The sequence below is a fragment of the Rattus norvegicus genome, chromosome 11 (genome assembly GCF_036323735.1).
Source record: "Rattus norvegicus strain BN/NHsdMcwi chromosome 11, GRCr8, whole genome shotgun sequence".
NCBI classification, from domain to species: Eukaryota; Metazoa; Chordata; class Mammalia; order Rodentia; family Muridae; genus Rattus; species Rattus norvegicus.
Genome location: NC_086029.1, coordinates 79235032 through 79248427, shown reverse-complemented (window position 1 = coordinate 79248427; position 13396 = coordinate 79235032). Strand labels below are relative to the sequence as shown.

The 13396-nt window shown below is 43.3% G+C and overlaps 1 protein-coding gene across 4 annotated transcripts in view; it reads left to right on the top strand.

Annotated features, from left to right (window-relative positions):
* The window catches only part of Hacd2 (3-hydroxyacyl-CoA dehydratase 2), a 93506-nt gene that overhangs the window by 20548 nt on the left and 59562 nt on the right, over positions 1-13396 (top strand). For 3 of the 4 annotated variants that reach the window (XM_006248439.5, NM_001402103.1, XM_039088915.2), the window contains exon 3: positions 1295-1313. The exons of the other annotated variant lie outside the window; for it this stretch is intronic. In XM_006248439.5, the coding sequence (XP_006248501.2) occupies positions 1295-1313 (19 nt within the window). The remainder of the gene's footprint in view (positions 1-1294; positions 1314-13396) is intronic. 4 annotated transcript variants of the gene reach the window in all.

The following is a 13396-nucleotide window of genomic DNA, read 5'->3' as shown; positions in this document are numbered from 1 at the left end:
GTCCTTTGAAAGGGATAATGTAAGGGATGGAAGTTCTTCTCTTCCCTTCTCACACAGCAGCACATTTGTACAGCTCAGTTTTTTAATTCAGACTCTCTCCCTATACCCTGCTCCTGGATCCCCACCCCCCACCCCAAAAGGGATGGAGGGCATTTAGAAAAATAGTCTTTCAGCACAGAACTAATCAGGGACATTTTAGCTAAAATCTGTCTTGTGATGTTCTGGTCTCTGGGCCTCATAACTCACTTGCAGTGAAATAGTGGTAGAAAAGGCAGAGAAGACTGAAATTCAAGGCTCAGGTCCATGTCCAGGCCATTGCTCACCACCGTGCGCAAGCTGTACAGCTTTCTGTGTCCCTGGGTGTCCTGTGTACCAGTCAGGCTGACTGGCAGGAGCAGTAATAAGTAACTGCTAGAGATGTTTTATAGACATGATGACAGGAACTCCACACCGTTATCCTATAGGTAGCTTCAAATCCTCAGCACCAGTGTTAAAGCAGCGGAGATTTGGAAGGATGCAATTGGCCAATTGGGAGGCTTTGGAGAGAGGATGGACATAGCCTTCTCAGGCCAGGGGCTGGAAGTGAAAACAAGACTGATCTGAGATGCATGTGCAGGAATGGGAAGCCAGTTGAGACTTAGGGGTAAGGGGAAGTTAGCTCAACAGACCAGGAGCCCAGGAGCCCCAGGCGTAACATAAGGAGGAAGGAAGGGATGGGCTTCCCATTGAGGTAGCCATTTTGAGATGCTGATATAGTCATGGAGATGTCCAAGGTGGTTTGGAAGTGGACCTGGAGCTAGGGAACGCGTTTAGAAATTAGATGAGAAGCAACTCTCCAGCAAGACTATTGATTGAGGCAAGATAAGGACTGAGGATGGAGCTTTGAATAATAACTATCTTCACTGAGGCCTGCTGGGCAACAATAACCAACAGGGCACTGCTGAGGGCTCGTGAGTAGCCTGTGACAGTGTGTTCTGCAGATTACGGAGATGCCTGGCTGTAATTGTGAGCTGATGGGTTATAAAAGAGGTCATTGACATCTAACAAACCACCATCTGAGGATTAAATCCTTAGAATCTCTCTCTCAGAAAAACACAAACAGAAACGAGCAAACAAAACTAGTAAAGAAAAAACTATGTTTTCTTTTGCCTGTAGCAAGGTTTAAAAGTGGAATGTTTGTTTTTCAGGCTTAGCATTCCGGCCTAATGCTGCACTAATCATAACTGAAAATTTATGTGAAATAAAGCTCTAATATTGGCCTCACTAATTTTCTTTTCCCTTTTTTTCTCTCTAGATTTTACATTGTGCTATAGGTAAGTAGAACCCCCACTCACCTTCCAAATACATTGAATTGTGCCTTTTAAAGTCATAGATGATCAGCTTGGTTTGATCCTTAAAACTCAGGCCAATTAACCATTGTATAAAAATTGCTGGTTAAAGGTTTTGTTTTCTGAAATAGCAAATATTAGATGCCATCACCACACACCATTGTCTGCTGTGTCTCTTTCTGTCAGTTTAGGAGGTGCCTCCCCTCCCTTCTCCCCTTCTCACACACCAAGGAAACTCTCCCGGGTTTCTAAGTTGCCTTGGGCTCTGGAGCTGAGCTGGTGTCAGAGACCTTTCGTCTGTGTGGTCTTTGCATGGATAGTCTCTGTGTGTATCACAAGGTTTAACCCTTACTCACAAGAGCATACTCAAAGCAGATAGCATGTGCGGGTGCTTGGTTGAGGGAGTCATTACATTTTGCCCTGGAACTCTGAGGCATAGCTTTCAGTATTTGGTGGATAGACACCTATAATTAGGCAAAAGTCAATTTTAGAAAGTAGACAGGCCCTATAAAGCAAGCCGATAGCATTCTAGGTTTGTCTCCCAAAGGGACAACATGAAGATGATATTCATTGAAGCACACTGAAAGTGAAAACTTGAGAACTCTGACCCCAAACCAGTATCACCCCTCAGCTTAACTCATAGCTAAAGTGGGCATGAACTATATTCAGGGTGCTGGGCTTGTGCTGATAGTCAAGAATGAGCAATCTTGGAGTTGATAAGGCGCCGTGCAAGGTGGAGACACAGCTGCCTGCCATGTGGGTCCGCAGAGGTCTCTGTGATCCCACAGACATTAAGGAAGGCAAGATGCTGGGAGCCTCCCAGCACAGAGAGGGTAATGGGGGAGTGCATAGAGTAGGACTCTAGTGAGGGCTTTAAAGTCTGGGTCTCAGGATGTTCTAGCTCTCTAACTGCACTGAAATGCTGATGATAACTTCTAAAGAGTCCTAAAAACTTTTTTGCTCTTTCTGAGAGTAAAAGGCTGCTGGCTTAGGTGATTGGCACCTGTAGCCTGACAGGGGTGGGAGTGGGGTGGGAGGGAATTAAGAAATGTGGCCTTTGTTCTATCTCAGCAGGAACTGCTGAGCTCTAACTTTCAGCCTGCTAGTTCGAAGTCACACAAGAACACTTAGAAAAGTATTTATACTAAGTTGTTATAAAAGTTGTTTATAGTGTTTATTACTAAGTTGTAAAAAGTTTCCAATGAAAGCTATCTAAGAGGAAAAGCTGAAAGATCCTAATGGGGGGGGGGGGTGGGGAGGATGCAGGAGGGGTAGAGAGAAAAAAATCTAGTAAGGGAAAAATTCTTCTCATCTCTTTGTCCTCAGTACTTATACATCTTTCAGAATACATGATTGCATGTTACAAAGTTCATCACAAGTTCACACAAAAAAAATCAAATCATAAATTGAAATAGAAGTTTACAACAGAGAATGTTTACACACATATTCATCAGGAGTAATTATCTGGCTAAACATCCATCACCTGTCTCAGCTCCACAGGTTCACTGGAGGTTTAAAACCATAACTAAGTTATTAGTGAAGTTTTGTATAGAATAACCCAGTCAATATTTTATCCTCTGTCCTAGCACCTATAATAAATCACTAGTTCCCTTTTTATGACCTTTGGTTAATTGTTTTACAACCTCTTGGAATGTGCTCTGAGTATGAGAAAGTCTGGTTACTATCTCAGAGCAATTAACTGGTGACACTTGGGAGTCTGGCAGAGTTCTCACTGCAGTTTTGACTATCAGAAAAGTACCTAATAGCAGTCCCAGTATAAAAGAGCTTAATAATCACTGGTATAATTGTAGGAATTCTTACAGGATCATAGTAAGACTTAAGAAGTCATCTATTTGTCTACATAGCATCACTACGAGATAGTACATCTTCGTAGATCTGTTCCAAAGGGGTGGGCTAATGCCTAGTTATTGTTATATATGTTTAACAATAACAGGAAAAGCATATTAATAGCAAGAGTCTTTCCTAAAATGAATTCTCCTATGGCCTTGCCTCAAGAGTGAACCTGTCGCAGATTATATAATAATCTGAAGCAGACTATCTCAGGAAGGTCACCTGCTAGTATTCAGCTTGTCCTATTATGGCTCCTGGCATCAAGGTATCTTCACTCCAGGGCTGTACCTCTGTTACTGCAGAACTTGTTAGTCTAAGCACCTGTTTATTTGAGGGTCTCATTGAATTCATTAGATTGGTAGAAGACTTTTTGGTCTCCTGAGAGGCTTTAGAATACTGCCTTAGAAACTTTAAAAGATAAATTTGAGAGGTCCTGGGGCTTTCTGTTACAGTCTCCTTCCCCGGTTTACAAAAGTATTGATAATTAATCATTACTGTTACTGTTAATAATTATTACTTATTAATAGAAAATACTGTACCTCATTTATAACCGGATCTGGCTTTAGAGCCTGCCTAACTTATTTTATCTTATGTGATCTTACACCTATCTTTTTAATCTACAATTTTAAGCTATTACATTTTAGCCCTTTTTCAATGGTTACATTTTAAGCATATAAGCTGATGGTTTGCTCAGTGGTAGAACACATAGACATGCAGAAGACCTGGAGTTTAATTTTTAGCATCACAGAAATTAACAATAAAAATTTAATTAATTCTAAGCATAAACTAGCAGATTAGGAAATACATTTGGTCAAAGAGCTCTGGCTCACTGCAGGCCTGCCTCACATGGTTGAGCTGTGTCTGCTACTCTCTTAATCTTCAGTTGTCTCTGTATAGCATTCCCTACCTTTGATGATTTAACTTTGAATCTGTGAGACAGTATAGAAGTATGCACTTGGCTGAAGACTGTCCTTCATCTTTTCTAGGCTATTATGCTATTCTCTCTCAGTGCCAAGCAGTGGTCACAAATGCAGCTCCCAGTCAGCCATATGACCACAGCGGGACAGTGAGTACTGTCCAGTACACTGTATTAAGATGCAAGGTAGTAGATGGCAGAAATTCATTTTCCACTCGTGATAGTCCCAGTTATGATGGACTTGGTGGCTGTATTCTCCATCATCAGTCAGGGTGCATCTCCCTGTAAACTGAGTGACTTAGGAATATTTGTTTCTTCTAATTTTGGATGTTTGGAATTCCAGAGTCAGATGTCTGTTGAAACCCTGTTCCTCAGGCAGTATATGCTTTCCATTGTGATGTGATGAAAGGGGCAGATCGGCTCCCGAGCCTTTGTTATAGCTGGTCTTTGGCTAGTTGGTTTTGTTTTGTTTGACACCAGGTCTCATGTAGCCCAGGCTGGTTACAAACTTTCTATGTAGCCAAAGCTGGCCTTGAACTCTTGATCTTCCTACCTTCATCTCCCAAGACTTATGATTATAGGCATGATTGGCCACACTGCAGAAACCAAGTTTTCAGGGATCATAGTCACCTTCATCAGAGTCTTCATGACCTAATCACTTCCCAAAGACCCTACCACTTATTACTGTTGTGTTGAGGATCAGCATATTAAATTGAGGGGTGAGGTACAAGCATTCACACTGTATGTTTAAGTATGCATAGTATTTTCATTAATGTTTAACTGTTGTGGTGACCCAAATCACTTTACTTATTTTAAAATACACTCTTTTTTTTTTTTTTTTCTTTTTCTTTTTTTCGGAGCTGGGGACCGAACCCAGGGCCTTGCTCTTGCTAGGCAAGCTCTCTACCACTGAGCTAAATCCCCAACTCCTAAAATACACTCTTAGACCTCTAAAATTTCTATCCCTGGGAGTAATTACCAATGGGTATGTTTGTCCATTCATACAAAGCAGACAGACAGACAAACAAACAAGCTTCATCAACTGCCTGATGGGGCTGGGTCTCAGCTGCTACATGAGACAGTGGGATTGGAGAGTGAGCAGCTACAGATGTAATTCAAAGAAGCCATATCAGTTAAGGTTTGCATTCTGTGACATAACGTGCCCAGAGGGGGGCCTGGTGTCTGTGTCACTCTCTTGTTTGTTTATGCTGCTTCCTTATTAGGCTGAGAGCTCCTTGGGGACAGCTAGGGCCTCAAGTGGAGCCTGATACATGGCAACACTTGCAAGGCCCTTCCTTTTCCTGAGGGAACTTTGTAATGTCAGGCTCCCCAACATCATCATTGTTCTTTGCCATCATCTGCATTTTTCTTCACAGTTCATAGAATGATCTGAGTTCTTTATCTTAAAAAAAATGATTCCTAGCTCTTGAGGGTCCGAGATTAAGAGGATCTCTGTGAGCTCCAAGGAGCAAGGGTTACATAATGAGACCCTGCTTAAAGAAAACAAACAAACCAAGTTGAAGCTAACCTCTGAGTCTACCGTTTCTTCTCCTCCTGGATAATCGCTCCTGGCCCTCTGTGTAGATGTGTGGTAGGTTCTTCCACCTCCTCGCTATTGTTTATGCCACGTTGTGCGTAAGGGCACACATACTCTGGTGTGCATCTGCAGTCATAGGACAAGCTCCAATATGGCTCCTGTCTTCTAACTTGTTGGAGACAGTCTCTTGTTTGCCACCAGGATAGCTGACCCTTAGGCTTCCAGGTATTCTTTTTCTCTTCCCTGAATCCCTGCACATAAGCGCTAAGACCCCAGACTGTCTCCAGTTTCCTTTGCTGATGCTGTGATCAGTACACCGGCAAAAGCAGTCTAAGGAGAATGGGTTGATTTTGGCTCACAGTCACATGGAAATCAAGGTGGAAAAGCCTGAAGTAGCTGGACACATCACATCCACAACTGAAGGGGGGGGGAGGGAGAAGGAGAGAGTGGGGGGAAATAGTCCCTCTCTGTCCATGGATCCTGTGCTCAGCAGACTTTCTTCTTTTCATGCCACCACAGTGGCTTGGTAAGTGGTCCCTTATACGCATGCCCAGAGGTCCCGCTCTAAGTCTGGTCAGCTAACAACACTCAGTATCATAACTCGCCCTCTCATGCATTCAACTTCTTTATGAGTTCTTGGGATCTGAACTCCAATCATTTTTTAAAATTAATTTTAAAAATTTATTACCAGAGCCATTGATCCCAGCACCCTGGAAGTAGAGGCAGGCTGATCTGTGTGAGGCCAAGGCCAAGGCCAAGGCCAACCTGGCCTATACACATTGAGTTCTAAGATAGCCAGAGCTGCATAGACACTATCTTGAAAAAAATATCAATTTTAAAAATTAAAATATGATTATATCATTGCCTCTTCTTCCCTCCAACTCTTCTCCATGTTCCCCCTCCTCCCAGCTCCATCTCAAATGAGTGCCCTCATTCTTTAATTTATATGTGTGTGTGTGTGTGTGTGTGTGTGTGTGTGTGTGTATGAATATGAATATTATATGTATATGTCTTTAGGGCTGGCCACTTGGGATTGGATAATCATTTAAGGGGCTCATCCCTAGGGAAGACTACTTTTCTCTGTCAGCAGTCTTTAATTGCCTATAGCTCTTCACCAGGGCATGGGGGCCCCTGAAATTTCCCTACCCTTATTCAGATCTTGTTTAAACAGCCATATTGTTGAGATTCCATGAGTATAGCTTCCTTGTCACATCTAGAAGACACAATCTTGCAGCAGACTTTCTGGTTCCTCTGGTTCTTACAGTCTTTCTGCCCCCTCTTTTTCAGTGTTCCCTGAGCCTTAGGGTAAGGGTTGAGTTATAGATATATTAATTAGGGCTGAGCACCCCACAGTCAGTTTCTTTCTGCCTTTGACTAGTGGTGGCTCTCTATAATGCCTACCTCACCTGTAGGTGAGCTCCAATCTTGACACTTTGATGTCCCGTGCTTCCCCTCTGAGCTGTGCTCCAGTTCACTCTCATTTCCTTTCTTCTATGGGTACCACTGTTTCTGTGTCCATAGTCAGTGTCCTCAGGTTTTGCCCTGGTTCTCTAGGCATTGTCTTTCCTTCTAATGCTGTGAGATACACATAACGCCCTCTTGTCCTAATACCAACCACACCGTGTCCACACTCCAGACTTGCTCACTTATTTCTTAGACCTTTACTCCTTGATGCACACAGGGACCCGCTCCTCAGCAAGACACCGCCCCCAGACTCACTGTGCCTGGAGTCAGGGAGTCTTTGGCAGGGCAGCCACCAGCCACCTGTGCTAGACCTAGAGTTCGTCACAGACCCCTTCTTCCCTCACACACTATCCCCAGGCTGTCATTCACATTTGTCAGTTTCATTCCCTAACTGTGTTTCAGATTATCTTGTTTTCCATCCCTGTGAAAGAGTGTAGAGTATCTCGCCAGACCTCCATGTGGATTTTCCTGAAGCCAAAGATGCAGTGTTCACAGCAGCAGCTGCCATTCATCCCCTGCTGGGCTCCACCACTTTCATCCCTTATGTCTGACTCTACTCTCCATGAACAGCTGACAAGACAGTGCTAGATTTCTTATCTCTCTTCTCACCACAAGTAAATATGTGGGCTAAACAGATGTTAATCTTCCATAATGTATGTCTCCAGCCATGTAAATATATTGTAATTTTTTTTAAAAAAAAGTCTCAAACATTCGATTTTACCAATAAAGACTTGGGAACCAGCTCCCGAGGTGAAAGCTTGCTAGTTCAGAGAGACAGAGAGCTTAGCCAGCTGACCTTTCTTCTCAGCAGTCATTCTAAAAGGAAGTCCTCCTTCTCCATGGCATCTCAAAAACCTGTCAAACTAAATATCCGTCCCTTCTACTTCCTGTATGTCTCTTTATCTATCTTCCCAACTTCCTCTTACTCTTTGTTGTTTTCCTATGTTCACTCCCTGTCAATGGTTGCTTGCTCTGCCTTTGACCTATATGGCTGATTTTTTTTTATCCTATTTACAATGAACAAGATAGCTTATGGATTAAAGGTGCATGCTAAAGCTGAGCCATACCACAACAAGAAACAGGGTTTCCAGTAAATGACACAATCTAGGAGTTTACAGTGCCGTCAGATATCCTGCAGAGAGAAAGAGAGAGAGAGACAGAGACAGAGACAGAGACAGACACAGACAGACAAAGATTTGCAGCTTGGCCTTCACGTGGGTTCCAAACAACTGGGGTGGGGACTATCCCAAAAGCTGTTGCCTGTACATGGGATGTGTTTGTCTTGCTGGGCTGCCTTGTCTGGCCTCAGTGGGAGAGGATTAGTCTAGCCTCAAGGAGACTTGATGTACCAGGGCAGGGGGATACCCAGGTGGACCCACACATATTCAAGGAGGAGGGGAGGGGAGAAAGATTGTGGGAGGAGGTAGTGAGTGGGATGTAAAGTGAATAAGTAAAAATAATTTGAAAGAGAGGGGAAAAACCAGAAGGTTTTATCCTTGTAATGGAGTGGTACTATTAGGTACCTTGGAGTAGGTGTAGCTTTGTTAGAGAAGGTGTGTCACTGGGGGTGGGCTCAAGGTTTCAGAAGCTCAAGCCAGGCCCAGTATCATTCTCTCTACCTGCTGTCTAAGGATCCAGTTAAACTTACTCTGCTCTGTAAGCCACCCCACTTATAATGCTTTCCTTTATAAGGTCAGGGTTTATGTGGTCATGGTGTCTCTTCATAGCAATAAGAACCCTAATTAAGACAGTCTTGTATGAAAGTTCACACAACCAAGTGTTGAACCCACTTCTGTGTTACCCACATTCTTGCTTTACTCTGTCCCTGAAGACTTTAGTTAAAGGATGGCTGTAAAATGGAGTTTAATAAACGCTATTATTTATTTATTTATTTATTTATTTATTTATTTATTTATTTTGGTTCTTTTTTTTTTTTTGGAGCTGGGGACTGAACCCAGGGCCTTGCGCTTCCTAGGCAAGCGCTCTACCACTGAGCTAAATCCCCAACCCCAACTCTATTAGTTATTAATATGACCCAGCCAGCCCCCAAATTACTGAGGCAGAGTCCTATAGATTTGTTTAATTCGCTGTGGCATGGTAACTGAGGAACTACCCTGTTGTTATAAAATTATAATAAAGACTGTCTTTTACCCCCACAAGATCTGGCACCGCAGTACCCCAGGATACCTGGTAGGTATCTTCATCTCAGTCAGCAAAGCGTCTCACCCCTCTGCTCCACCCCATATCTCACTGCTGAAGGCCTCTCTCTGAGCCTGGCAACAATCTCTCTACCCATCCAGTTCCCACGGCAGGCTGCCATCATGTAGAAGTATACATCTCAACTCCGTGGTAGCTTTGTCACCCAGCTGCCACATACTCTCTTAAACTTAATTCGCCTCAAGAAAGAACACACAACACAACCTCTGATCCAATTGATAAGATATAATTGCCCACCTAAACATACAAAGCCCTATACACATCCATCCCTTAAGAATATTCATAATGTCAGCCTCCATGTTCTCTCTGTGGCTTCCTCCTCCTGTTCCAGTCTCCTCCTCTTCCTTCAAATCTTTCCTTCTCGTCCAATGACAGAATTTGTTCTATCTTGTATTTGCCTTACCTGCATAATGACATCATCCCATATTTCACCCTTTTTGTCTAATTAAAAGGAAACTTTTTTCTCAAAAGCTGAGTACGACTATTATCATTTTGTAATTAAAACCATAAAATGTATCTAACATCCAGTCCAACACCTTATCAGTTAAACAGAACATTTAGTTATCCATTCCAGCTTAAGAAAGACTTAAAATCTATGTTATATCCTGGCTAGCTTGTATACTATCTGATAACTATCTAATAAAATATGTATATTCAGAGTTAAACAGCCTGATAGGCTATGAGACTATAATCAGTCTTCAACTCCATCAGAAGTCTGAGAATGACCAAATATCTATACACATAGGAAGTCTTACACGGCTTCCAGAACTTAGAGGTTGTAGAGACAAATCTCCACCAGCACCATCCTCTGTTAGCAACATGTGAGCGCAAGTCTTCAGCCTTCTGGCCTAGCATCAAGTGACAGGCTCTTGAAATGTAGAAGTCTTGAAGAGCTGATAATTCTGGCTCGACAAATATTATCAGTTGATTATTCTGCATAAGGTGTCTCTTTTTGGATAGTGTTAGTCTGCAGATGAAACAGGCAATTTTGTCCAGTGGACTCAAAAATGAAACACACACACACACACACAAACACACACAGCCTTACTTTTAATATGCCCTAAGCAGCTCAACGGCTGGGCCACTACCTAACTCCACATGACTAACACACATCCCCCTTCAGTGTTCCCAAGTTAGTACTTACCAAACCTCTATTTCATCTTTGTTGCCCTGGTCTCTGCTGGGCAGCCCTCCTGGGGCTGCTTTCTCCCATCACCTGTATCTCCCTCCTGTACCTTTCTTGTGTGGTCATCTTTCTAGTGTGGTACATCTCCCTCACCTTTTCTTCTTTCCTCAGTCCCTTCCTAAGAATCCTAAAAGTCCCACCTCTGTCTCAGCCATTGGCTTCCGGTAACTTTATTGACCAGTCAAAACCCAACTGGGGACAGTTACTTAAATCATTAATGATAACAAGAAAAATAGGCTATTTTTAGCATTTACTTAAAGAGAACTTTTTTTTTTCTCTTAAAACTGCAGTTTATTTTTGGAATAGCCATTTATTTTCTTGACATTTTGGGAGTTTACTGCAAGCATTTAGTCTTTCAGAAACTTACAGTCTTAAAATATTGGGGGGCTGCTGCTGCTGCTTTTTTCCTTTTTCTTCCTTCTTCCTTCTGCCTTTCTTCTTTCATTTCTTCCCCCTGTTCCTTTTTCCTTCTTCTTCCTTCTCCCTCCTCTTCCTCCTTCTTCTTCCTTCTTCCTCCTCTTCCTCCTGCTCCTCTTCCTCCAAATTAATGAAAAAAATCTGGCTCTCAAACAGGCTGGGAGTGCTTGTGAGCTGTGTGGCTTCCAGAGGTGGTGCAGATCTTATACACCTTCATTTCTGTCTGAGGAAAAGGAGCTAGTGACCCTGCAACTGGGAAAGTCAAACAGGACAGGACTAGAACATGGAGCACAGTGTCTTCAGGTTGAAAATTGCTCAGTAAAGTGATGGTTGTCAATGAGAACAATACAGTGTTACACTTTTATGAATCCAGTATAGTGGTCAGTAGTCAGATTATGTAAATGTTAGGTGCTCAGTAGATGAGAACATTTGCTGCAAAAATATGAGAATCTGAGTTCAGATCCCCTGTACCTACGTAGAAAGCCAGGCATTTCTGTGTGTGCCTGAAACCTCAGCTTCAGGAGACAGAGTCAGGTGGGTTCTGGAGGCTCTGTGACCATCGAGACTACTGAAGTGGAGAGCTTCAGGATCAGTGAGAAAAACCCTGTCTTAGCTGGAGAAGACTGTGACATCGTACTCTGCCCCCCCACCCCATCTCACACACGCATGCACGCACGCACGCGCACACACATACCAAACTGCCAAACATTTGAAGGGCTAACAAGATGGCTCAGTGGTTAAAAATACTTGCCAGGCAAACCTGAAGTCTTGAGTTCAATCTCTGGAACCCTGAGCAGACAGAGAACCAATTCCTTAAGTTATCCTCTGACTGCCACACATATGCTGTGATATGCACACCCCAGTAACCCCCACCCCCACCCCTTTAGTTACTTTTTAGTTACTGTGATGAAATTCAGGCTTCCAAGGCTCAGCCGTGGAGAGCCATGTGGGTGGTAGGTTGCCAGAGCTAGGCTTCCAGTCCTTTCTACCTTTGCCGTTTACTAAAATGCAGTGGTTTCCCAGCATCCACATGGCATAAGCTCCATGTCAGGATAGTACTAAACAAACTGAGACCTTTGCCAACTCAATTGCTTCCTTCAGACTACACCAGCTTAGCTTTTGTTCTAATTTATTCTTTTGCTTCCTGATATATTTTCCTCCCATGCCCCACAAAAGAAAAAAAGGGGGTTGTTGGCTCCTGTACATTCTGCTCCTGTTGCACAAGATTTCCATTCTCGTTCCCTGAAGAAACTGCTTCTTCGCACCTCCAGCTTTGCACATTCAGCTACTTTGCCAGGAACACCCAGCTCTGCTACTTGTGCCCTGCTTGGCACGAACATGTGGGAAAGAGGAGAGAAGTAGAGTTTACTCTTTAGAACCCAAGACACCTGCTCAGGGCTGTGCAGACTGCCTGGCACTCAAAAGCATTCAGTATCCAAGGCCTATGCAAAACAGTACCTGGGTGTCTGTGCCCACTTTCAGCTCAGAAGGGAACATTGTGCAAAGAGCCTAGAGGCTTCCCTCTGCCACCCTGGAAGGAGAAGCCAGAGTTTGGTGATTGCAAATATCTTTAAAGATATTAAAAATATCACCATCATAAACCATTAGCTCCTAATCTACAAGACGCCGAGAGGTAAACTAAGCATTTTGGGTGCCTGAGTAACTAGTCAGGCATCTACCCTGCTGGGCTGCATTTTCATGTCTGAGAAACTAGGATGCTGACTAGATACCTTTAATACCAGGTTTTCCAAATCTTACGAACTAAAAGATCCCATATCCTAAATAAGGTTAGTGATCTGAGTGGAGAGGGTATGCTGGATGTTTCCGTGTGTGCCCGCCCATGTGAGTGTTGGGAAGCTCACTTTAAGCACCGTAGTGTCACTACCATTTTTGGTGCATTTTGAAATTAATTTTAGAAAGCAGAAATGGGATAAAATAAACCCCCTTCTCTCTCTCTCTCTCTCTCTCTCCCTCCCCCCCCCCCTCTCTCTCTCTCTGTTAGTCTTGAGACAGTCTGGGATCACCTGGGAGGTTGACATCTAGGCGTGCTTATGGGAGATTACCTTAAGTTCATTGAAGTAGGCAGACCCACCCACTGTGGGTTGTACCATTCCCTAGCTGGGCTCCTGGACTGTGTGAAAAGGGAAGAGTAGACCAGCCATGTACAGCACTCATTGATTTCTTCATCATAACCACAGACACAGTGTAAGCAGTTGCTCCTTTTTCTTTTGCTTCCCAACTGTGATGGATGGTACCTTGAGCTGAGACAAAATAAACCATTCCTTAAGTTGCTATTGTTAGTACAAAATTGTTGTTACAGAAAAGTAACTAAGACAGTGTGGGTGGGGGCGCATGCATGCATGTAGAGGACAGAGGTTAACATCAGACATCTCTCTCTGTCCACCTTTTGGAGGCAGGGTCTCTCACTGAACATGGAGCTCGCCAATGTTTAACAAGTCTCAGGAAGCTGCCTATCTTCT